The sequence below is a fragment of the Felis catus genome, chromosome F2 (genome assembly GCF_018350175.1).
Source record: "Felis catus isolate Fca126 chromosome F2, F.catus_Fca126_mat1.0, whole genome shotgun sequence".
In the NCBI taxonomy this organism is placed as follows: Eukaryota; Metazoa; Chordata; class Mammalia; order Carnivora; family Felidae; genus Felis; species Felis catus.
Window position 1 is genome coordinate 51,861,630 of NC_058385.1, and position 26,458 is coordinate 51,888,087.

Genomic DNA, 26,458 nt, shown 5'->3' on the forward strand with positions numbered 1-26,458 from the left:
GGCATCTATTAGAGGGGAATTTGTTTTTAATCGATAGTAAGTTCTTTCCTATTCTGTTAAATTAAGTCTTTATCAAATGCTTTTTATTGTTTTGATCAAGGTGGTATCCAAACAACCTTCTCTTCCTTTCTGTGGTAATTTTGACACAGGTGCTTCTCATATGATAGGAAGTTTGAATGCTAGTGAAACCCTTTTAGTGGAGAAAGAAGCACTAAGGGGGAACCAATTTGGATATCCACTAAGTTAGGCTTTAGGTTTACTAGCAGATGTAGATATACTAAGTGAATAGTAAATTCATTCCTTTGTTTCTTAACACTTACAAAACCTCTTTGTTTAGTGTCAGTCCACTTTATTGATTCTATCAGTGATTCTGTTTATCACATCAGAAATTTGAGTGCTGACATTTCTATCACAGAAAACAGTTGCCAGGTACACATCACGTTATTTCCATGAATTAACAACCTGTCCTTGAGAAATAAGGCAAGTTAAAGACTTTCCCAAACAAATAAAAACTGAAGGAGTTCATTACTAAATCTGCCCTAAAAAAAAAAAAAAAAAAAAAAAAAAAGCCAAAAGGAGTTCTTCAAACTGAAATGTGAAAGGATATTAACTGGTAACACAGAAACATATGAAAATATAAAACACACTGGCAAAGATAATTATATAGTTAAATTCAGAATACTCTGATACTGTAATGTAGTGGTGTATTAATCACTTATCCCTAATAAAAAGGTTAAAGGACAAAAGTATTAAAAATAAGTATGGCTACAATAATTTATTACTGGATTCACATTTTAAAATTGGGGTATCATAAATAAAATGAGGGAGGGGTAAAAGTGTAGAGTCTTTACATGCTATTTAAATTAGCAACTTAAAATAATCTGTTATGTTTTATGTGAAACTCATGGTAAGCACAAAGCAAAAACCTACAGTAAGATACTCAAAAGACAAAAAGAAGGAAATAAAAGCATACCACTATGGAAATCCATCCATTTACAAAGGAAGACAGGAAGAAAGGGACAAAGGAACTAAGTGACAGCCAGAAAACTCTAAGATAGCAACAGTAAGCCTTTACTTATAGAATCCTTCTTACCTGTTAATTTAAATGTAAATGTTTAAATTCTCCAATCAAAAGGCATGGAGTGACTAAACTGATTTAAAACAAAAAACAAAACAGCAAAATGCAAGTATATGCCACCCACAAGAGACTCACATTAGCTACAGGAACAACATAGACTAAAAGTGAAGAGATGGAAAAGGATATTCCCTGCAAATGGAAACCAAAAGAGAGCAAGGGTAGCTATACCTAGAGTAGACAAAATAGACTTTAAGTCAAAAACTGTAATGAGAGACAACGTCCTGACAAAATGACAAAAGTGTCAATTCATTAAGAAAATATAATAATCTGGGGCGCCTGGGTGGCTCAGTTGGTTAAGCATCTGACTTTGGCTCAGGTCATGATCTCATGGTTTGTGAGTTTGAGGCCCGCGTCTGGCTCTGTGCTGACAGTTTAGAGCCTGGAGTCTGCTTCAGATTCTGTCTCCATCTCTCTCTGTTATGCCCCCCCTTTCCCTCCCTCTCTCAAATGTAAATAAATATGAAAAAAAGAAAATATAATAATCATTAACATAAATGTACCCATACTGAAGTGTCTAAATATATTTTTAAGAATATTAACAGATGTGGGGGGTGCCAGGGTAGCTCAGTCAGTTGAGCATCTGAATTTTGATTTCAGCTTAGGTCATGATCTCACAGTTCATGGGGGCCTGCTTGGGATCCTCTCTCTTGCTCTCTCTCTGCCCCTCTCCTGCTCATGCAAGTGTGTGTGCTCTCTTTCTCTCTCTCTCTCTCTCTCTCTCTCTCCAAATAAATAAATAAATAATATTAAGAGATATGAAGGGAGAAATAGATAACAGTACAGTAATAATAGGGAACTTTGATCTCCCACCTTCAACAATGGATGGATCAGCCAGACAGAAAATCAACCAGGAAATATTGGTTTTAAACTATACTTTGAACCAAATGGACCTAACAGACATATACAGAACATTCCATCCAACAGCAGCAGAATACACATTCTTCACAAGTGCACATGGAACATTCTCCAGGATAGATCATATGGTAGATCACAAAACAAGTCTCAGCAAATTTAAAAGGGTTGAAATTATACAAAATATCTTTCCCAACCACAATTTTATGAAACTAGAAATCAATAACAGGAAGAAAACTGGAGGGAAAATTCATAAATATTTGGAAATTGAACAACACACTCCTGAACAACCAGTGGGGGCCAAAGGGGAAAGCAAAAAGTATCTTGAAACAAAAAAATTGGAATACACAACATACCCAAACTATTAGAACAGCAAAGTCAGTACTAAGAGGGAATTTTATAGAAAAATTTAAGGAAAAGGAAAGATCTCAAATAAATAACCTGATTTTATACCACAAGGAACTAGAAAAAGAACAAACTTAGTTCAAAAGTTGGAAGGAACTAACAAAGATCACAGCAGATAAATGAAATGGAGACCAGAAAATCAATAGAAAAGACAAACCTTTAGTGACAAATTCAAAAGTGACAAACCTTTAGCTGGACTAAGAAAAAAAGAGTAAACAGCTATAAATAAATTTGGAAATGAAAGAGGAGACATTATAACTGATAACACACAAACATGAAGGTTCTTAAGAGACCCATAGGAACAATTATATGCCTAGAATTGGATTACTTGGGAAAAATGGATAAATTCCTAGAAACATACTAAAATTGAATGATGAAGTAGAAAATCTGAGCAGACCAAACATGAGTAAGGGACTGAATCAGTAATCAAAAACATCTCAAAAAACAAAAGCCCAGGACCAGATGGTTTCAATGGAGAGTTCTGTCAAACATTTGAAGAAGAATTAATACCAGTTCTTAAACTTTTCCAAAAAATTGAAGAGGAGGGAACACTCCCAAACTCATTTTATGAGGCCAGCATTACCCTAGTACCAAAGCCAGATAAGGACTCCAAAAGAAAAGAAAACTACAGGATAATATCTCTAATAACTAGAGATGTAAAATTCTTAACAAAATACTAGCAAGCCAAATTCAGTAGCATATTAGAAAGATCATACACCATGATCAAGGGGAATTTAACCCTGAGATGCAAGAATGGTCAAAATATGCAAATCAATAAATGTTATATGCCACATTAATAGAAAGATAAAAATCACACAATCATCACAATAGATGCTAAAAAATAATTGACAAAATTCAGTCTCCCATCATGGCAAAAACTCTCAATAAATTGGGTATGGACGAAATGTACTTCAACATAATAAAGGCCATATCAAGTCCACAGCTAACAACACCCTCAGTGGTAAAAGATTTTCCTTTAAGATCAGGAAGAAGACAAGGGTGCCTACTCTCACCACTCCTTTCAACATAGTCCTGGAAGTTCTAGCCAGAGCATTTAGGCAAAACAAAGAAATAAAAGACAATCAAATATGAAAGAAAATTGTCTCTATTTGCAGATGACATGATCTTATATATAGAAAATCTTAAAGACTCCATGAAGATACTGTTAGTACTAATAAATTTCATAAAGTTGCAGGATACAAATCAATATAGAAAAGCAGTTCCATTCACATAGACTAACCATGAACTATCTGAAAAAGAAATAAAGCAAATGATCCCATTTATAACAACATCAAAAACCATAAAATACTTAGCAATAAATTTACCAAAAAGGTGAAAGATCTCAACTCTGAAAACTATAAGACATTGAGGAAAGAAATTGAAGATCCAATTAAATGGAAAGGTATTCTGTGTTCATGTATTAGAATGATATTGTTAAAATTCCTTTACCACCTAAAGTGTTCTACATTTTCAATACAATCCCTATATAAGTCCAGTGGCATTTTTCATAGAAATAAAACAAACAATCCTAAAATTCATATGGAATTGCAAAGACCCCAAATAGCCAATCCTGAGAAAGAAGAATAAAACTGGACACATCATACTTCCTGATTTTAAACTATATACAAACCTATAGTAATCAGAACAGTATAGTACTGCCATTAAAACAGACACATAGAGGGGCGCCTGGGTGGCGCAGTCGGTTAAGCGTCCGACTTCAGCCAGGTCATGATCTCGCGGTCCGTGAGTTCGAGCCCCGCGTCAGGCTCTGGGCTGATGGCTCAGAGCCTGGAGCCTGTTTCCGATTCTGTGTCTCCCTCTCTCTCTGCCCCTCCCCCGTTCATGCTCTGTCTCTGTCCCAAAAATAAATAAACGTTGAAAAAAAAAAAAGCATTTAAAAAAAAAAAAACAGACACATAGATCAACAGAACAGAATCAAGGGCCCAGGGGGCACCTGGGTGGCATAGTCAGTTAAGAGTCAGACTCTTGATTTTGGCTCAGGTCATGATCTCATGGTTTGATTGGTGGATTCGAGCCCCATGTAGGGCCCCACACAGGGCTCTGTGCTGACAGCATCAACCCTATCTGGGATTCCCTCTCTCCCTCTCTCCCTGTCCCTCTCCCACTCACTCGCTCTCTCTCAAAATAAATAAACTTAAAAAAAAATCAAGAGCCCAGAAATAAACCACCCATACATAGTCAACTAATATTTGATAAGGGAGCCAAGAATACTCAATGAACAAAGGACAGTCTCCTTAGTAAATGGTGTTGGGAAAACTGGATATTCATATGCAAAAGAATGAAATTGGATCCCTACCTTAAGTCAGACACAAAAAATGACTAGAAATGGATTAATGATGCAAACGTAAAACCTAAAACTGTAAAACTCCTGGGGGGGTGGGGAACAGGAACAAAGCTCCTTGACATTGGTCTTAGCAATGATGTTTTTGGATATGATACCAAAAGTGCGTGCAAAAAAAGCAAAAATAAACCAGTAGGGTATCAAACTAAGAAGCTTCTGCACAGCCAAAGAAACCATAAATAAAATGAAAACCCAACCTAAGGAATGGGAGAAAACCTTTGCAAACCATTTATCTGATGAGGGGTTAATATCCAAATATATAAGGAAGTCATAAAAATCAAGAGCAAAAAATCAAACAATCCAATGCTAAAACAGGCAAACACCTGACCAGACATTTTTCTAAAGAAGACATACAAGTGGCCAACAGGTACACAAAAAGATGTGTAATATCAGTAATCAGGAAAATGCAAATCAAAAGCACAGTGAGATAACACCTCACAACAGTGAAAATGACTATGGTCAAAACAATAAGAGATACGAAGTGTTGGCAAGGCTGTTGGACAAAAGGGAAACATGTGCACTACTGGTAGGAATATAAATTAGTACAGCTACTGTGGAAAACAGTATGTAGGTTCCTCAAAAAAATAAAGCTAGAACTATCATATGATCCAGCAATTTCATGTCTGGGTATGCATCTGAAGGAAATGAAATCACCATCTTGAAGAGGTATCTGCACTCACATGTTCACGGACAGCATTAGGCACAATAGCCAGGACATGGAAAAAACCTAAATGTCCATCATTGGATGAATGGATAAAGAAAATGTGATACACACACACACACACACACACACACACACACACACACACAGGAATATTAGTCCTTTAAAAAGAAGGAAATCCTGTCATTTGCAACAACATGGATGGATCTTGAGGGCACTATGTTAAGTGAAACAGAAGTCAAAGAAAGACAAATACTGTATGATCTCACATGTAGAATTGAAAACAGGTGAACTCTTAGAAAGAGTAGAATAGTGGTCGCAGGGGGATGGGGAGATGGGGGTTGGAGTTAATGGTGAGATGGTGTTCAGATGGTACAAACTTCCAATTTTAAGATGAGTAAGTTCTGAGGATCCAATGTACAGCATGATGACTAGAGTTAACAATAGTGTATTATATGCTTGAGTATTACTAAGAGAATAAATCTTCAATGTTTTCACCACCAAAAATAAAAAAGAATTGTGTGCACTGATGGAGGAAAAGGGTGATCATTTTCCAATATATACTTGTATCAAATCATCATGTTATAGAACTTAAGCTTACAGTATTGTGTATATAGGGAAATGAAACATATATCCATAAAAAAATTTGCACATAGATGTTTATAGCAACATTATACATAATAGCCCAAAACTGAGAATATTCCAAATGCTCATCAGTTTATGGATAAATAAAATTTGATATATCCATCAATGGAATATTATTTGCAATAGAAAGGAATGAAATACTAATATTTGCTATAACATGTATAAGTCTCAAAAACATTATGCTAAGTGATAGAAGTCAGACACCAAACACCAGATATTATATAATTCCATATGTATGAGCTCTATAAAAGGCAAATCCATAAAGACAGATAGTAGATTAGTGGTCATCAACTCCTGGGGGTGGGAATGGGGAGTGACTGCAAATAGGTAAGAGGTTTCTTTTTGGGGGGTGATAGAAATGTTGATAAATTAGATTTTGGTGATGGCTTAACAACCGTGAAACTATACAGCATCCGTTGAATCGTATACTTTTAACAGGTGAATTATATGGTTTGTAAATCATATGTCAATAAAGGTATTTTTAAATGAGGCAAAGGTTTCTGGATGAGGCAAGCATGGTATAAAGAGACTTTTTTTTTTTAAGGATGGAAAGGATTTATGTGGGTGATCCTGGTGGGATAAAAGGGAAGAAACCAGAGTGGAGAGAGAAAATAATACAAGAGAGAAGTAATAAGGCTGGCAAGTCACAGACAACATAAACCAGACTAAGATCAAGAGTTAATTTGGAGAAGGAACAGCATGTACAGGAGTAAGGACTTCCTTCCTTCTGAAGCAAAATAATGGAGATGAGCTTGTTGTAGATGGAAGAGAAAAAAGGAAGAAAAGTGAGAGTATTCATATTGGGTGGCCTATGATTTTACATACAGAAGGCACAGTAACATTTTGTAATGATGAATTTAGTAACTTCAGGGGAATAGTGATGGTTCAGACAACAAATATGAAGAATAAAAAAGCTGATAGACTATATGAATAAAAGGATTTTGGAGACATTAGGGCTTAGTTGTGTTTAAATCAAAATTTGTAAAGCCCATCACAGTTATACATTTTGTCTCCTGCTGTTCTAGGTCTCCATGAAACAGAAGCAGAAAAAATCATGGGTTAACTGCCTGTACACCTGTATTTGATCTAGTAGAGTACAGGTTCCTGCTAAGGTTGGATGTAGAAGTGCAGATTTAATCAAGTGTAAAATACTCAAACGCTATTTTGGATATGATTATCACAAACTAAATGATAAATCTCAAGATGTAAAACATATCTTAGAAAAAGAATTTCAGTTTAGTTCATCAGAGTTAGGTTCTGACTTAGGTCATTCCAATGCAATTTTTAAGCTTACTGAGCCTCTGTGAGATTTTACAAGTGGTGCTAAGGGTGGTAATGCTTCCTTATCAAATGGAAATCTCGGAAAAACTAGGAGCCACTTACCATTCCACCACATGGGTCCCATAGGAGGTCCAGAAGGCAGTGCTTTCCCAAGCAGCACCTCTGAATACGTGAATGATTGCTGGATATGCAGATTCCTGGGTCCTTTCTCACAAACACTGAATTACATTCGGGGGGGGGGTACAGCCCAAACATTCTGTATTTTTAACCAGGTATAAAGGTGATACTGTTGTTAGAATGGTGAAGTTTTTCCTGTAAGAATTTAATCTGAAAATGGTGATGGTGGGAAAAAGATCAATTAGAAAAAGGGAGGAGGGAATCATCTTTATGGTTTGGCAAAAAGCTTAAATTCCTTAAAGATTTTCTGGACTCTATTATTTGCTATGATCAACTCTTCAACCCCTAAGTAATTCAAAACGTTTCTTCACAGACATGAATAAATTGGTAATTCCAAAAAAGAAGTTTATTTATTTAATGCGTGAGAAAAACTAGAAGTGATATAAACAGATGTGAACGGAAGAGTATAACCAGATCCCACAGGAAACGTAGTAAATGTGTCAAAAGTCATTGCTCCTTCTTTGCCTAAAGGAGGATAAGGTTGCACACTGAAGCCCTTAATTACCTTGCTTTAAAGGACCAGATTCATGGAATGTCAAACTAGCATCAGTTCATAATGCTACAACGAACTTAACACGTGACTATTAATGCCTTATTCTACGAATATGGTCTCATAATGCTTCCTAAGAAGCATTTTCTCTAGGTTGGTTTTACTTTAACTATGACTGAAATTTTATGTTAAAATTAACCTTCCCTCCTTCCTGTCTACCCGCACCCCGCCCCCCACCAATTACAAGCTGCAAAAGTTTCAAGTGAATTGTTTCCCTCCTCTTTACACCCCCCCCCCCCCACGCAAACTTTTTGACACGGCCCTCCTACGTTCCCAAACTCTGTGCAACTCCAGCAAAGACTCCCCTGGGCCATTTTGACCGTTTCTATCCCCAGCTCAGCCCTAGGGCCCTAAAGCTCACCCTCCTCCCCTTTCCCAAGCTGTCCTGAAAGTCCGGTCGAGTCCGGACGGGGCGGGGCGGGGCAGGGCGGGGCAGGCCTACTCCATTGGGGCCGGACGGCGGGGGGGTGGAGGAACAGATAGAACCGGTCTGACTTGCTTAAAAGCTGCGGGTTTTTCGTCACTGCGTCTGTTCCAGTGAGAATGCACTTACTTCACAAGTTAAGACCTGACTTGGCGTTTGGGAGCCACAAGAAAAACTTTTCAAAACTTTTGTGAGCTTCTGCTCCCCCCGATGCGTAGTTTCCTGATGGTCCGCCCCCAGGCCAAGCTGGGGCAGCCCCCTCCCCCTCCCCGCCTCCTGTGAGGCGCGCGGAGCCACCGTCCCCGGGTCGGGTCGCAGGGGCGGGCAGGCGCGCACCCAGTGGCTGCCGCCGCCGCAGAAACCGCCGGCCTCCTCGGCCCCTGCCCCGCGGCGGCATGGACTACCTGACCACTTTCACGGGGAAGAGCGGGCGCCTTCTGCGGGGCACGGCCAACCGCCTGTGGGGCTTCGGCGGTGGCGGCGAAGCCCGGCAGGTGCGCTTCGAGGATTACCTGAGGGAGCCCGCCCAGGGGGACCCCGGCTGCGGGTCCCCGCCCCACCGGCCCCCGGCGCCGTCCAGCCCGGAGGGACCTGGTGAGCCCAGCCTTCCTTCGCCTCCCGCGCGGCCGACCCGGGCTGGGGGCTGAGGGTGGGGGCGGCGGTCAGGGCTCGGGGTGGGCGTGCGCGGCCCCGGCTGGCGCCGGACGCGAACTGAGCGGGCGGGGGTCGCGCGGCCGGGCGTTGGCAGGTGTGCCCGGGCGGGAGGCAGGGAGGGGGCGAGGAGGGAAGGACTCGCCCCGCTCCGGGGACGGAAGACTTTCTGTGTGCGTCGTAGCTTTTCCTGCTCTGCTCTTCCTGCTTTCTTCACCTGACTCGGCTGTGCTTACCCCGCCAAGCGTTTCGAGGGTACGAGCCATCCTTCTTGCCCTCCCGCTGGGAGGGGACTACGGCACCAATTACCCTGCCGGTGTTTTTCGTCTTTGAGATGGCTAAGAACGCCGTGCCTGGCTTGGTTTTGGTTTGAGTCAGTGTTTTTATTTGATATTTGTCAACTGTTAGGATTCACTTCAGCACTTCTAATAGCTTTGGAAGAGAAAACGCGTAATTGACACCGGAACCTAAGTTGATTTTTGTGTCCTGTACTTTGAAAGGCTGCGTGCGTGTTGTCTTGAGATGGCAGAACTTAGAAACTTTTTCTTCCCAGTGACCACTTGTACCCGCTCTTAGGTTAGTTTTCTTTCGTCATAATGGCTTCGTGCCGTTCTTTCAAGAAAAAAAAAAAAAAAAAGTCACGGAGGCACAATATTGATGCCTTATGGAATTTTAAAAAGCGCTCCCTGCAGAGGTATTGCGTATGGTTAACTTGCCCCAGTGTCATTGGCCTCCTCTAAGTTAATAAATAAGTGGCAGGCCTCTCCTAGTTATTTGTATTTTGTTTTTGTTAGTTGTTTTAATATGCACTTTGCTGTTAGGAGAGTAAACTTAGGAACACTCGAGAGTTTAGAGTGGACAGAGGAACTCGGTATAAAATCTATCCACACTCCACATTCTGCTGTTCGTTTTAAAGCAGTGAAAAGGTGGACACATCTATAGATCTGTGGGTATAGGTGTGTAAGTGAAGCTTGGAAGAAACTTGAATATTAAAATCTTAATTTTAGCATGGCCCCTTTAAATATTTTTTTTTTCTCACTTTGCATAACCTATCTTTAGAATTCCTGTTTATGGAATTAGAAAACGCAGAAGGGGCTACTTTATTTGTGCTTTGAAGAGTGTTAACCAGATGCATAATTCTAAAGGTGGGACCAAGGATGAGGACTGAAATTTTAAAATGTTTGAAAATGAGCCTTTAGTTGCCTGGTTGAAAACAGTTGATATGTGACCAATCTCTAGATGGATGGAGAATTCAGAACTATGTGGTGGAACTTAAGCAGGAAGGAATATGATAGGTATTTTTAAAGAGCCTAAACATATATATCCGATTCATTCATTGGAAAACATTTATTGAGCAGACTGCTATAGCTGACACTCTCCTTCAGAGCTGCAGTTTCAAAATTCCTCTTGTATTGAAGCTGCCTTATCAACTCATGGCACATTGTTTAATATTTATGGTGCCCCCAGATCTCTGACACAAGTTGGAGAGGCCTTGTGACGTCCCAGTTATGACTACAGTTAGGTGGGCAGGTATGCCTGTCATTAACTTGCTGAAAGAATTTGTAAATTTTACTTAATCTCTTTGGGCCTATATTTTCTTGTTTGTAAATGAAGCTGATGAGATGATCCTCAAGGTTCTCAATTTCAGAGCTCTTTTTCATTTAGAACACAACTAGTGAAAATGACTGGTGGTAAAGCTAGAAAATAGCATTTGGGTATAAAAACATTGTGGATCTATGAAGTTATGCCTACGGGGCTCTGAAGGCGGTTCAAGAAATAAGTGCCCCAGGAATAATTTGACCATCATTTTTAGAGTAAGTTTAGTTCCCTAGATTGACTCCTTTTGAGAGGCAACACATGTATACACAGGTAAAAAAAAAAAAAATAGGTTGTGCTTTATTAGTTTCTGCTTAGCCTTGCTTAAAATGAGAACTCTCTTTTTTTGCAGCTGCCTACTCCCAATGAAGTTCGGATATAGGGTGTTTTATTTTCTGTGTGTGTGTGTGTGTGTGTGTGTGTGTGTGTGTGTGTGTGTGTCAGAATGAGTGTCAGTCTGAAGGTTTTCTTTTGCCCTTACTGTTTGTGATTGCCTTTATTTCAGATGTTTATAACAGTTGCCTAAGGTTCCTTTTGTCTCTCACCCTTCGTTCAGTTCTTTAAAGTCTCCTATGTACTATAGCAGTATTTCTTGTACAGACCCCTTGTAGATTGGATGTACTTTGGGACCTGTTTGTTGTTAGTGATCTTGCCCCATTTCGTGTTCAGTTGATAAAATCAGCTATGTTGGTAAAATAGCATTCCTGTTGACATATTAAGGATGAACTAGATAAAATTTTGGTTGAAAATTCTTGATTTTACTCTTTTCTGTAAACAAACCACTTACTGGACTGTTAGTGTTACTGATGCCTTTACTCCTTTCCTAGGTGGCTGCCTTTGCTCTTACTAGCTTTTAGTGTTTTCTGACTCCCAACATTATATAGTTGCCCCCAAGAAAACCATAATTGGGGTTGGACACATTAAGGAGCTTATCACACCACTGCTATAGTTAATAACAGTTTGAAAGAAACATGTTGCAATTCTTGTTTTTACCTAAAGAGTCAATTATGACTTGATTCAAGAAAAATTTTTGGACCTTGAGTATTGCTCTTGTTTGGGAGCATGACCATAAGCCTATACTATGAAGCCTTTGAAAGTATTCACTTTACTAGATCATATGGTTATAAGTAAGTTTAAATAAGATTTATCAAGTTTAAGTCTCAGTTTATTGTGATACAGTTATTACCACAAACTACCCTGCTATGTCAACTTTTCCCACTTGGTGACAGTATACTTTAAATACATCTCAGTCCTGTTTAAATTTTATTTTAATTTTTTAGCAGTTAAAACGCTTATATTTTAGGAGGAAACAGCAACAAGCATAAAACTGCCAAGAACATTGGGGCGGCCACTAGCGAATATTTTATTTAATCCTAACAATAACAAGTCTGCAAGCTAGGTGGGTACTGCTATCCTATTTTCCTGATGAAAAACGCAGCCAGACAGAGAAGTAAGGGATGGAGACTCTAGAATCCATTTGAATGTTATCTTTGAGTATATTTCTAAGAGTTATAGCTTTCTTAGGGGGAAAAAATGTGAGAAGAACATAGAGCTCTATCATGTATGATGTTAAATTAAGACAAGTTAAATTAGTTAAAGGCTAGGATGGATTGTCATTGAAGCTTCTTTACGCTAGATAATTTAAATGAGTTGAAAAAGCAAAATCCAATGAAGATGTTAGAAAACTTAGATATATTTTAGGTTGGAAATTGCAGATGCAGATTATCTATAAGAGTTAGATAATAGTTTATCTTGAACCCGTAAAAGACCAAGTGCCTCTAAAAGATTTGGAGGGCCACTTGTTGCAGTGACTATTTAAAAAAAAAAAACAAAACTCACAGTGTTGGTCAGTGGAAGAGGGTGACCCTAGATGTCTGTACTTAGTCTCATTTCTTAAGGTGGGAACTGTGGGAGAGAGAAGAACCTCACCTTGATACACAATCTCAACCTGCTCTGATGGTAACTGATGGTAAGTTTGAGCTCATAATATCGTTTCCTTCTCAAGTATGAGGTAGATTTCCCTATTTTAGAATTGCTGCTCATCTCACGGGATCACTGGAAGTCTTGTATTACCTGTTTCAGGACAAAACTGCCTCTGAATATTTGAGGCTATAGTAAAGCAATGATTCTCAGACTTTAGTGTGTGTCAGAATCACCTGAAAATCTTGTTAAAACAAAAATGAGGGGCCCCTTCCCCAGAATATCTGATGTAGTAGTAGTGCTTGTGGGTTGGGCCCCATAATTCACATTTCTAACACTTTACCAAGTAATGCTGGTGCTGCTGTTCTGAGGACCACACTTAGAGAATTGCTATTTTTCTTAAGGGATCTTTTATCCATGATAAGGTTAGAAGTAAATATAGGAATGATAAAGTTTATTAAATGTTTAGTTTTAGTATTTTTGTATTAAGTTTAGGAATAATCAGTGTACTTGGTCTTCAAAATATTGTGTTTCAGAGAATTAGGCCTTATTAAAGTGAATACAAATTAGTTTTGTAAATACTATTTAAAGTTAGTATTTGTGTAATTGTTTTATAAATTGAGAGGCACAAGTATTTGGCTAAATTTAGAAACCATGAGAATATTTAGAGCTTAATGTTAATTATGTTTAGAACTTTATTCTAATGTATTTACGTACAGCTCTTAGAAGGTTTATTTGTTAGAGGCAATTAAAGTGTTTAAAATAGAATATAGTAAATTTATACATGCAGTTTATGGATGTGAGAATATTTAATTACCCAAGTTTATAATAGGATTATTGAGTTTGTTTTCTCTTGGAGTTGATCAGCTATCAAAAGCACCTGGAAAGTGTGTTAAAAGTTACTAGATTCTCAAATAAAATGCATTTTATAGACGAAGACTTAAAGGAAAACTAGGTTTTTATATTTGTACTTCAGTAAATCAAACATTAATTAAAAAGTAAAGTACTGTGTTATTAATGAAGTAGTTTTTTCTGTTTATAAAGACTCTCTTCTTGGACACCAACAAACTTACATTAAGAGACTCTTGATAAATTTTATTGTACCAGAAAGGGGCATGTTTTAAGGTTGAATTCATGTGTTAGAGAAAGGCCAAAAATTTGCCTTTGTTTTCTAACATTCAGTGAAAAAAGGGAAATGTGATCAGACATAAATTAGTGTCCCTAAAATAAAGATAAAACAGTTACTAAGATAGGAAGGAGAAACACAAACTAAATTTCTAATTTCATTTAATTTAAAATAGCCACATGTGCCTAACTGCTATCATATTGGATAATGCAGAAATAGAATCTAGAATCTTCCTGAGTGCAGTTCCTTACTAGTCACATTTGAGTGCTCAATAGTCACATTTGTTAGTGGCTACTAAAATGGATAACATAAGTATAGAACATTTCCATCATTGCTGAAAATTCCATTCATTGCAGGAATATCACTATTCCTGATAGAATGACAAAAAATTCTCATGGAACTCTAATATATCAAAAAGTATCCCTACTATCTTTACAGTAAATAGAGCTTCTGATTTCAAAAAGCTGCTTTTTAACACCATCCTTTAGTGTGATTCAGTGGTATAACAACAAAATGCAAGTAATAAAAGCAGTTCTTACAGGGCCAATGCAGTTAAACCAAATATGCAGTTACCAGATAGTATATCTTAACACAGGGGTAAGTGCTAGATTATAAACTACAGATTTTTACGTAGTGAAGACTCTAGATTTTAGATTTTCTAGAGCAGTGCTGCTCAATAGAACTTTCTGCAGCGATGGAAATATTTGGTATTTGTGTTATCTGTTATGGTAGCCACTAGGCAAATGTAGCTATTGAGAACTTGAAATGTGACTAGTGGGGAACTGAATTGAGGAATTTGGATTCTAGATTCTATATCTGCATTGCCCATTATGGTAGCAGTCAGGCACATGGGGCTATTGTAGTTTAAATTAAGTGAAATTAAAAATTTAGTGGTCAGCCCCACTTCCCACATTTTCAGCACTTCAAAGCCTCAAGGATGGTGGCTACCAGACTGGGTAATGAAGATATAAACTATTTCTATCATTGCAGAAAGATTCACTGGGAAGCACTCTTCTTAGAGCAATGGGACTCAATCCTGACTGCACATTAGAATGCCCTTAGTAGATTTTTTAAAATTCTGATGGTAAGGCTCCACTTTTAGCATGAGATCTCTATGATTGGACAATAATCAAAGACTAGATCATAAATCAAAATTTGTAAGGTTAGGACTTCAACTAGTTTTAAGTTTCCCAGGTGATTCTAATGTGTAGATAGGATTAAAAACCACGATTTTCCGGGGCGCCTGGGTGGCGCAGTTGGTTAAGCATCCGACTTCAGCTAGGTCACGATCTCGCGGTCTGTGAGTTCGAGCCCCGCGTCGGGCTCTGGGCTGATGGCTCAGAGCCTGGAGCCTGTTTCCGATTCTGTGTCTCCCTCTCTCTCTGCCCCTTCCCCGTTCATGCTCTGTCTCTCTCTGTCCCAAAAATAAATAAACGTTGGAAAAAAAAAAAAAAACACTATTTTCCTCAGTCCTGTTTCTCAATCAAATTACTGAGCCTTGATGAGTTTTTTGTTTTTGTTTTTGTCTGTTTTCTTCACAAGCACTTTGGACATGTACCTGTTTTATAATTCAGGTTCAGAAAAGAGATTCATGTTTAAATTGTATGCCAACATCTGGATGAGATTGAGACCTTCGGAAATTTGAGGTGACAATGAAAAGTTCCTGAAAAGAAGGCACACTCATATGCTTGAAAGAGAAATGCTGAAGATAGATCTTAGTATATTTGCTTCCAGTCTTTCATAACACGTTCCTTTTTTAGTAAAATCATGTATGCTAACTGTGAAGTAGTCATATACTGCAAAAGGTTAAAGTTTAAAAGCCACTTCCTATCTAGCCATCCAGAGACGTTATAACTGATATCAGGGTAGGCATTACTGTCAAGATCTATTCTTTGTATATGTACATACAGCATGATGGTTAGAAGGAAGGAGTAACTGAAAGGCATCATCTGTTTGCCCTAAGAAAGTATTTCCTAAAAGGTGTGTCTAAAGTTAAGCATATTTTTACAAATTGTTAATAAGACCTTGGTATTATTCTAAATTCAGTTTTAGGCAGGATCTACTTATTAAAAAAAAAAAAAAGTTTGTCTTGAGAGACAGAGAGTGCGAGCAGGAGAAGGCAGGGAGAGAGAGAGAGAAAATATCCCAGGTAGGCTCCATGCAATCGGCACAGAACCTGATGGAACCCATGAACCTGAGCCGAAGTCGAGAGTTAGACTCTTAACCCACTGAGCCACCCAGACACCCCTAGTTGGAATATACTTAATCCTTTGAGATGACATTAGCAGTTTCATCTCCCATATTTTTCCTCATCTCCTAATATTTACTCATTATATTATTTTTACATTTTCCATACTTGTAACATTCACAATGAGTTTTTCAGTTACATTTTTAAAACATTGTTCAGTACTCTCCACTAGTCCTTTTATCGTGCCCTCCTCATTCTTAAAGTTTTTATTTTGATAATAGTTGGCATAACTTAAGTTTTCTGGCAATGAATAGTGTTTCCATAAAGAAGTCTTAAGCTAGAATGTTTTTCCCCCTACTAGGTGATTTGCTTTTTATGAATGAATTCTTATTTTCCAAGCACTATAATTTAATCAGGAGCAGAAAGGGAATAATCAGATTTGTGTATGCTTATGTGTTGTGTAATACTCTTGGGAATTACATCTTTCCTCTAGGATCCATGTTGGTAGAGCAGCCACTATATGGAACAGCCCTGGTCTTGACATAAAGGAAATAGAGAATTAAGATGTATAATGTGGGTCTTAACACTTTAACACTTTACCTGGAATAGCCATCACTTCTGTTCATGTTTCAGTGAGCAAAGCAAGTCACATGGCCATGTCAGACATCAGTGGGATACTGATTTTATATTCCTTCCCAGGGAGGAATACGGGATGCTTAGCAACAACGCAGTCTATCACAAGGACTACTTAAAAAAAAAAAAATCCATTTATTTTGAGAGAGACCGAGTGTGCATGGGAAGGGCAGAAAGAGGGGGAGAGAGAGAATCAGGCTCCACACCTGATGGGGGGGGGGGGCTCCAATCCACGAACCACAAGATCATGACCTGAGCAGAAATGAAGGGTCAGTCGCTCAAAGGACTGAGCCACCCAGGCACCCTTCACAATTACTATTTTAGAAAGCAATTCTGTTAGTTTGACAGAGATTTGAAAATTGCTAGTCTTACTGTCACCAGTAGGGAAGCCTGTTTTTTCTATCGGTTATTCAGTCTGCCAGTTGGATCCTCAAAAGCTCTATTAGCAGTGCTTCTCAGATTTATTGTGCATTCAGATCAATTGTGAATCAGTAGTTCTGGAATGACACCTGAGATTCCATAGTCACCATAAGCTCCCAGGTGATGCCAATGCTTTTGGTCCTTGAAACAACTTTAAATAGCGAGGCTGTGTGTATATAGCTCTTATATATTGGAGCTTTTCACTTAGAAGCTGACCACTGAAAAAATCCTTGGCTAGATGGAGAAAGGGAGCAGTAAAGGGGAACAACTAATAGGTAGGAGACCAATAAGAATTTGAGATATGACTAAATAAAGGGAAAGATGAACATTGAGAAGGAGTTATTTTGTGAATGCTTAACAAAATACCAAATAAAATTGAACAAGCCTATCAAATTTGCCATGAAGTTCGCCTTTGCCAAGGCAGGTTTAGTGAACTGGGAAGAGAGAAGCCATTGTCATGCATTATGGAATCAGTAGGTGGTGATGGAGTAAAGACAGTGAAAGTAGATTTTTATTTTCAAGAATTCAACAATGAAAAGCAGAAAGATAGGGTGAAAACTGGAAGGGGATGTTCACAAAATTGAAGAAAAATTGAGGAATTTTTAAAATTTGTTTTTGTTTTGATTATGGGTAAGGAGTCATCAGAAGTAAAATGTTGAAAATACAGGCTTTTTTTCGTTTTTCCTGTATTACCTTACTGTAGAGGGAATCATTAGTAAAGCTGTAATCAGTAAATCTCTTGTAGTTTAGAATATCTGTATTATTGTGTTTGAAAATACTGACTCCCAGCTCAATATTTTTGAATTTATCACATATTTTATGAGTAGCTACTATCAAAATTATAGTATTCTGTTATAATGGGAATATTTTAGTACTTTAAAACTGGATCTCATGCTATTTTCATTGTTGGTTTTCAGGTGTTTTCTTCCTCCAGTTTGCCTTTCCTATTATTACCAAAATGATCTTTAATTTAAAGTTCTAGTACTGCTTTGTGAGTTCTCTGCTTAAAAATCTTTTGGGACTTCTGAATCTGGTAATAGTAAGCTGGGTAATTCACACTATCCTGTTGAGAACAGTTTGAAAAGCAGAGCCAAAACAAAATAAATTTTATTGAGGGTATCAGAAAGCAAACTGATATTGACTAGATTAGGACCTGAGTGAGGACAGAGGCCAATTTGGGATTGCTTTTTCCCTGGGGAATGTGTTGATTCCAGAAATAGCATGGGAAGATTAAAAGGTGCGTTTAACAACATAGGGTATAAGGGAACAGGGATAAAATATAAAACCGACTACAAGGATGGTGGTGAACTCTTGCTTAGGACCCTAAAACATTGTACCTTAGGTATAGAAAAACTAAAGTTAGTAGATTCTTATAGGATATTGGCATAGCTTCAGATCATCACACATACATCTTTAGTAACACGATCTGGCATTGCTAGTATCCTCAGTTGTTTGACAGAAGCAAACAATATTTTCTGGAGAAATACAGCTTTTTGCGTGTCAAATTCTGTCAATAGGCAATTTTGCAAACTGTATGCAGCACACAAAATATAATTAGGCACATGACAAGATCTCAGAAACAACAGTGAATAAAAACAGACTCACAGGAACTCTGGATATTGTAGTTATGATTTAAAATAGCTGTGTTGAAAAAACGGCTGTGTTGAGAATTTTGAGCTAGTTGAGTATTTTGTAGAAAGATACAAACTATAAAAAAGAAAAATGGACATTCTAGAACTGAAAAATGTCATAGGTTGGCAAAATAAACCACATTCTCTAAATAGCAAAAGAAATTAGAAGTTATAAAATATTTCGGATCAAACTATTAAAATATTGAAGTTTGTAGGATTTAGCTTAGAAGAGTGTTTATTCTAGATTACATATATGTGTCTGCTTCTGGTAATGATGGAGTAAAATCTCAGTCCCTTGCTTTTTTCACTCTATCAAGACAATTTTATCTTGGGGAAAGTTTTATATATTCATTTACGTATCAGGATTTTATTGAACACCTACTGTATGCCAGACATCATATAAGGTGCTGGGTATATAGAAAGATTTTTCAACCTTAATAGTGCTGACATTCTGAGAAGATAATTCTTTGTTGTAGGGGGAATGGGGTATACATTGTTTAGCACACAATGTTTAGCAGGGTACATGGCCTGTACCCATTAGATGCCAGTAACATTTTCCCAATGGCAATAACCAATAATGTGCCTCAGTTTCTTCGGTGTAAAATGATACCTACTTTATAGGGTTGAGGAATCAGATAAGGTAATAAATATGAAGTACTTAGAACAATGGCTTGCATATACTAAGCACTTGATAAATGTTAATTATTATTTTGATTGTTAAATCACAAATATGTATATATTTCTTATTTGTAAATTTTTTTAATGTTTATTTTTGAGAGAGAGAGAGAGAGAGACCATGTGCGAGTGGGGGTTGGGGGGGGGGTGGTGCTGGCAGAGAGAGAGAGAAACAGAATACCGAATCAGGCTCCAGGCTCTGAGCTGTCAGGATAGAGCCTGATGTGGGGTTCGAACTCACAAACTGTGAGATCATGACCTGAACTGAAGTCAGATGCTTAACTGACTGAGCTACCCAGGTGCCCCTATGTATATATTTCTAAAGTGTAATAACTTCTGTGAGGAAGAAGACTAGGACCTCTTCTTTCCATACTCCCTCTCTGGATTCTTTTGTGCTGGCAACTGTCTTTAAAAAGTATGTTATGAAGTTACCTGACAAGAGATTGGGCTAGGTAACAACTATGATCATTTACAAGTCTCAGTTGTTCTTATTATGTGACTGTGTTTTTGTATTGTTAGAAGAGAATGATCAGTTTGTTTTGTTGTGCTTTGGTACTTATATTTATGAGTAAATGTTTTAATATTGGTTATTAAAATTTAGAACTGTAATAAAAATTATTAAAAATATGTAATTTCAATTATTAAAGTGGATACTTTCAATTTGTTTTAAAGTTTATAGAAAGCTGGTACATTGGTTTTCTTGTTCTAAACTGCTCTCCATGGTGAACTCTTGAAAATGAGAGCAATTGTAAACTTCATTGTGATTAAACGTTTAATGAACTCTTGGGATATTATGAAACACAAATTGAAAAACTTCTATTAGGAGAAGTAAATGTAGATTAATGGTTATTCCTAAAAAGGATGGATATATATTATTAGTTAAAAGTAATCTGTAATTGTACTTTGCATTGCTTAAGAAGTTTAAATGGCAAAATGAAGATAATGTTTTTGGCTCCCTCTACTGTTTATTAAAGAGCAGAAATTACTATTTAAAACTTTTAAAATAGTTTTACATTTAAGATAGATTAATATTTTATAAGAAAAATGAAATTTAAATATGTTATTCAGCAGAGAAAAAATAGAATAAGCAAAAATAATACACTTTTTCATAAGCATTATATCATTTTGCACTCATTTTTTTTTTAATTGGATGTTTTATTTATTTTGAGAGGGAAAGTGAGCACGAGCAGAGCAGGGGCAGAGAGAGGGAGAGAATCCCAAGCAGGCTTCACACTATCAGCACAGAGCCCCATGTGGGGCTCCATCTCATGACCACAAGACCATGACCTGAGCCAAGACCTAAGAGTCGGACGCTTAACCAATTGAGCCACCCAGAAGCCTCTCATTTTACATTCCTGCCATAAATATACAAGAATGCTGCTTTTTCTACAATGTGTGGTCAGGCTTCTGAATTTTAACCAGTCTGATAGGTGAGAAATGGTATCTCAGTGTAGGTTAAATTTACATTTCTCTAGTTAGGAGTTAGATTGAAAATAATTTTGTATGTTTATTTTTTAAAAAAAAATTTTTAATGTTTATTTTTGAGAGACAGAGATAGAGCACAAGCAGGGGAGGGGCAGAGAGAGAGAGGGAGACACAACAGAATCTGAAGCAGGCTCCAGGCTCCGAGCGGTCAGCACAGAGCCAGACGCAGGGCTTGAACTCACAAACTGTATGTATGTATAATATGCATATATATATATATATGTGTATATATATATACATGAACTTGAACTCACAAACTGTATGTATGTATAATATGCATATATATATATGTATATGTATATATAAAATACATTCCCTCCTAGGGGTGTAATATATGAGCCATAACTCTTTGTCTGTTTTTCTTTATGGGAAATTAATGACTTTATGAGAATTGGGGTAGTTCAAGGTACAGTTTAAGTTGTAGTTCATTCACACTGGAGGTTTGCCATGTCAGGCCCTTTGTTAGGCACTGAGGAGGCATTGTGGAACAAAAGCTCAGTATTTTGTAGGTTACCATTTAGTAGAAGGGATTAAAAAGATATTGAAATGTAAAACTGTGCCAGGTGCTATGGAGGAGACATACATATGCTATGGGATTAATAAAAGACACTTGAATTAGCCTAGGTGATCAGAAAGGTTTTAGGAGAGCTTTTTCAGGCATTGTGAAACTGCGCTTTTTTGGGATTCAGACTTACCGTTTTTATTATTAATGCTTTATTAGAACCATTTGCCCAACTGAGCTACTTAGGTACCTATAAACAAACTCTAGTATGGTCAGAATTGAACTAAGATTGGATAGAGGGAAAACAAATAGACACCTTCTAGATTGTTTGGGTTTGGGTAGAACTAATTTTCTTTGAAAACTATCATTTTAATCTTGTAGAATGTTGATGGTGAATATTATAGCATTTTGCCATTCACTATCTTTTTCAGTTTTGAGTTTTTTGTTCTTTAGAGATTGATTTTAATCATTTTAAATTACTTAGGTAAGAGTGGTATTTTATCATTTCAATGTAATGATTGTTACATGAACTATGGATGAGAAGGTTAGCACTAATGCAAAATTTAAACTGAAACAGATACCGTAATCTTGGTAATAATGACATGTTCAAGTGAAGTGTCTTGATAAGCAAAGTGAAAAATACTACTTTATCGAAATGAAATGCACAAAGTGTATTTATATATGAAAGGGTATCTTAATTTATAGTCTGTAGACAAGGAATTTAGTAATTTAATTCAATAGAGAAAACTCCATCTTTAACTATGGTTGTAAAAGTAGAGCTGTTTTCTCCTGTGAGGATTAATGTTACATTTTTCAGACTTGGTTTGGTAATAATAATAATATATCCTCAAATATAGTTTATTGTAATTAAGTTAGATTGGTTGAAAGAAATCCATAATTTAGTTTTCAATAAAATTTGATAATCCTTTCTGCTAACAGTTGCTTATATTTTGAATTGATTTCCAGTTATTATGGTGTCTCATACTGGTCGGCTCCTAAAGCAAGCAAGGAGGAATACATTTTCTTTTTTGACAGTTGGTTGCATTTTAGAGCAGAGAATCCCAGGGAGCAAGCTGTATTAGTAGTTAGTCTAATAGATAACTGCCCACTGAGCTCTAGTTAGCAGTCCTTGACATTACTCTGAAAGGAAAATGAATTTATTTATTTATTTTTAATGTTTGTTTATTTTTGAGAGAGAGAGACAAGAGTGTGAGCAGGGGAGGTGCAGAGAGAGAAGGGGACACAGAATCTGAATGAAGCAGGTTCCAGGCTCTGAGCTGTCAGCACAGAGCCCAGTGCAGGGCTCGAACTCATGGACTGCGAGTTCATGACCTGAGCTGAAGTTGGACGCTCAACTGACTGAGCCACCCAGGCGCCCCTGGAAAATGAATTTAATAGGAATTTTACCTCATTTTTTTTTCAGACACTGGCCAAAAGAAGACCTTAGACAAGAAAGATGGGAGACGAATGTCTTTTCAGAAACCTAAAGGAACTATTGAGTACACTGTAAGTTACTTTTTTAAAAAAGCTGATTTGTCTTTGTAAGAGTGTTACCTAAGACATTCTTTGTTTATACTGAAATAAATAAGATAAAAGTTGTTAAATTGCCTTATTTCAAAAATCGTGTTTTAATAACTTTTATTAATGTTTAAGATCTTAATTGTATTTTAGGGTTTTTTTTTTCCTTAAAGAGAAATTTTATTAAGTGTGATAAAAGACAGTTATTCCAGCAAATTTAATTTAGTGTAGATGGTAATTTACAGGGAGTCAAAGGTCCTGTGTTCTAATAATTTTTATTAGATTAGGCCTTTAGGAAAATATTTACTCTTTGAGAAATGTGATCTTCATTATATTCCCAACAGTGTTAATGATAATGAAAAGGGCAGATAGAATACTTAAAAGATAAGTTGGTATTTATCTTCCAGAATAACCTCTCACATGATGATTATTTGCACTGATTTATAGCTAAGTTTCTTTAGCTTTGAAATGGAACTTGTTTCTGTGTTCTTAAAATGACCTTCAAAATCTCCCTGCAGTTAGCTTTTTACATTTCTGGTTACCAAGGAAAACTGAAGTGAGAAGTCAACTTTAGTCTGTGGTGTAATGCTCATTGGCTTGTGTGTAAATGTTGTTTATTTAGCTAATGTTAATAATGTTATACGCCAATTATTTTAGCTGACCTTAATTTTGTGTTACTGTTTGTGTTTTTCTAATATGTTATAACTGTATTAAGAAAGTAGAAATTTTAAACAATTTCTGTATTTGCATCATCATGAAACCTTCTAGTCTTGGTTCGAATTTTAATATTTTCCATGAATCCTTAAAATTGAAGAAATTATCAAAAACTTAGAGTTACACTCTATTTCTATATATTGCATAATTGATGATTTGAGACTTTAAGTATTTTAAAAAGTTGAGAACCAGGTATTTAGGGTAGAAGTACTTTTACCATTGAAAGAATCTCTTCTTAAAGCATATTATAAACTTCAGTGTGCTTGTACCTTCTCTGCATGATTGAGAAATGGAGAAAATAAGTTCAAATAGTAAAATAATGGGTTATGTAATTTGATGTATTTGTTAGTGTTTATTCAGGCATAAGATTATAGGCATGAGACGTATGATATCTATACATGTAATTGTGTGATTGTGAAGAATTGTGAAAGTTTAGTTTGTTTTTAATTTTAGGAGTTTACCATTGTTTTTTTGTAATTCAATAAAACTTGTGTTATCTGTAGCAAAGTTAAATTTAACTTAAGAACCATTATTTTGTGGGGGGAGGTTAATTGAAACTTGAAATTATATTTTGTCTTAACATTATATGTGACCTTTTGGAAATAATCAAGTATTAATCAGGAAAGTTATAAAACATCCTTTTGCAGGTCTTTGTTTAGACTTTTTCCCCTTATTTTTTAAGTCCTTTGTTTATTCCCTATGCCATATCCTAGAAGAAAGAAATGTATTTCTAAAACTAAGATTTTATTATCTTATATTCTATTCTTGTTATAGTTTTATAAAATTTTCATATAGCATCTTTATATAAAATATATGACATGATTTTTATATTTAGGAAAATGTATTTCTCCCTATATTTCTCTTAAAATAAAACTTTTAATATAATGTACTCTCAAAATTTGTTCTGAAATATTTATGATATAGCTTAAATACATTTTAAACCACCTAAATGTATTATATATTAATCATTGCACCGTAGCTTTAAAATTAAAATCATGCATATGTATATGTGTGTATATATTTGCATATACACACGTACATACTGTTTTTCATTGTGAAATCACTTTAAGTAGGAATCCAAAGTAGACCGTGAAAATGCTATACATCATTTTATTCCTAGTTAACTTAATATTTGTATATCTTTATCATGAAAGAGCCTTTTCCAAGGTCACTAATAATTTTCTAATTATCAAACTCTGGCCTTTTCTTTGTTGCTTTTTGCCCATTGTTCCTTCTGATTTTATTTTTTTCCGTTTTAAGTTATTTTCAGTGAGGATCTGGGAATGGATAATTAGACAATGTCTGAAAGTCTTCACTGCACCCTCATTCCTGGGAGTTCACCAGTCTGTTAATTATCAGGCTGAGAGTTCTTTTCTCACACAACACTTTCCGTATTGTAATCCAGTGTCCTATGTCCCTCTGTTGCCTTTTTATTCATTTTTAGGCAGTCGTCTTGTTTTAAGATTGTTTTTGGAGTTTCCTTTTTTTTTTCATTACAGTTCTGCAGTGCTACTGTGATAAGTCTAGATTCAGACATATTTTTACTTCAGTGTGTGTCTTCAGTCTAAGGAGTATGCCATTCATAATTCTGAAAGATGGTCACCCATCTTTTTTTTTTTTATTATATCCCTTTTTTTTTTTCTCTGTGCTTGAAACTAATTGCACTACATTTTGCTTTCATCGTGCTTCATTGCCCTGGTATTCTTGCTGTTATTTTGACTGTATCTTCCATCTCTTACTGGCTATTTCTGCTCTTCTTGATTCCAAATGTAAGTGGTCCCATGTTTCTTTTCACTTTTCCACTTACAGATTCCATTACCTGGAGATCTTAAGGAATTTAAAACTGTGTGGAGTGAGAACCCAAATTTTTTCTATTCCTGCCTTTCTACATGCATGTTTTTCCCACTGTCACTTTATACTTAACGCACTGTAGGAAACCTCTCACCAACTTCTCCATCCTTGCCCCAGTGCTCCATTTTCTTGTTTCCATTTCCCTTCAGTTTGTTATTCGTCCAGGTTGGAATTTTGGGATTCAACATCAATTGCTTATTACCATTCGCACCCCTGACCTGCTACTACTGCTACTACCACCACCACCATTGCAACCTCATTCAATCCATGAGCGCTTTCGTGAGTCTTATTTGGAAACCTTATAAACCTTAATCTCGTCCTTTACATTTTTTATTACTTTCAACCTCATTTACTGCAGTGTTATATTGGTTTTTCTTCTCTTATCTCATTAGTCCTAGACCTGTTGCTACTCGGGCCATGTAGCTTCTTCGCTTTATAATTATTGATGATTTTTATTACATTCATCATCCCATCTAAAAGGATCATTGTATGGATAAAATGTGAATATATGAAAGTACTTTGTAAACTTACAGATGTTACTGCAAAATATAATTTGTTTACAGAGACCTGCCTATATCATCTCAACAGGTTAAGTGATAGGTCATCTCATTACCTAGATGAGAACGTTTGCACAGAAGGAAGCAGAACTAGTTTATTATCCAATGTATTTGTCACAGATTTGGTTTTATATAACCATTAAAGAAAAAAATACATGCTATTTTTTTTTTTACATTATATACCTAGCTACTTTTTCTAACTTTCAAAGTTTTCTACAGCCTAATTCTAAATGCCCTTTCAATCTCATCCTTTTTTAGAATTAACTCTAGTAACTCACCTTCCTGAAATCTTAAACTCAATAGTGTACTCTGGGTGGTTTAGGGGGAAGAAATAGTATCGCACAAAAGTGTTTTGTACTTTTCTGTCTCCTAACCGTGTCAGTCCTATTCTCTTCGCTTTGAATGTTCTTTCCTTCTCTCTACTTCTCAAATTCCTATTCCTTCTTCAAAATCTAGCTTTTAAATCTTTTTAATAGTCTTCCTTGGACAATTTGTA

General features: G+C 36.4%; 1 protein-coding gene across 12 annotated transcripts in view; it reads left to right on the top strand.

Annotated features, from left to right (window-relative positions):
• The window catches only part of OXR1 (oxidation resistance 1), a 453,716-nt gene that overhangs the window by 369,446 nt on the left and 57,812 nt on the right, over window positions 1-26,458 (top strand). For 6 of the 12 annotated variants that reach the window (XM_023248293.2, XM_019823028.3, XM_019823026.3 and 3 more), the window contains one exon: window positions 22,746-22,828. In XM_023248293.2, coding sequence (XP_023104061.2) covers window positions 22,746-22,828 — 83 coding nt within the window. Of the gene's footprint in view, window positions 1-8,777; window positions 9,090-9,256; window positions 9,402-12,683; window positions 12,712-17,160; window positions 17,305-22,745; window positions 22,829-26,458 lie in introns of those variants that run through there. The other 6 variants (XM_023248294.2, XM_023248295.2, XM_023248296.2 and 3 more) reach the window with 5 other exon arrangements.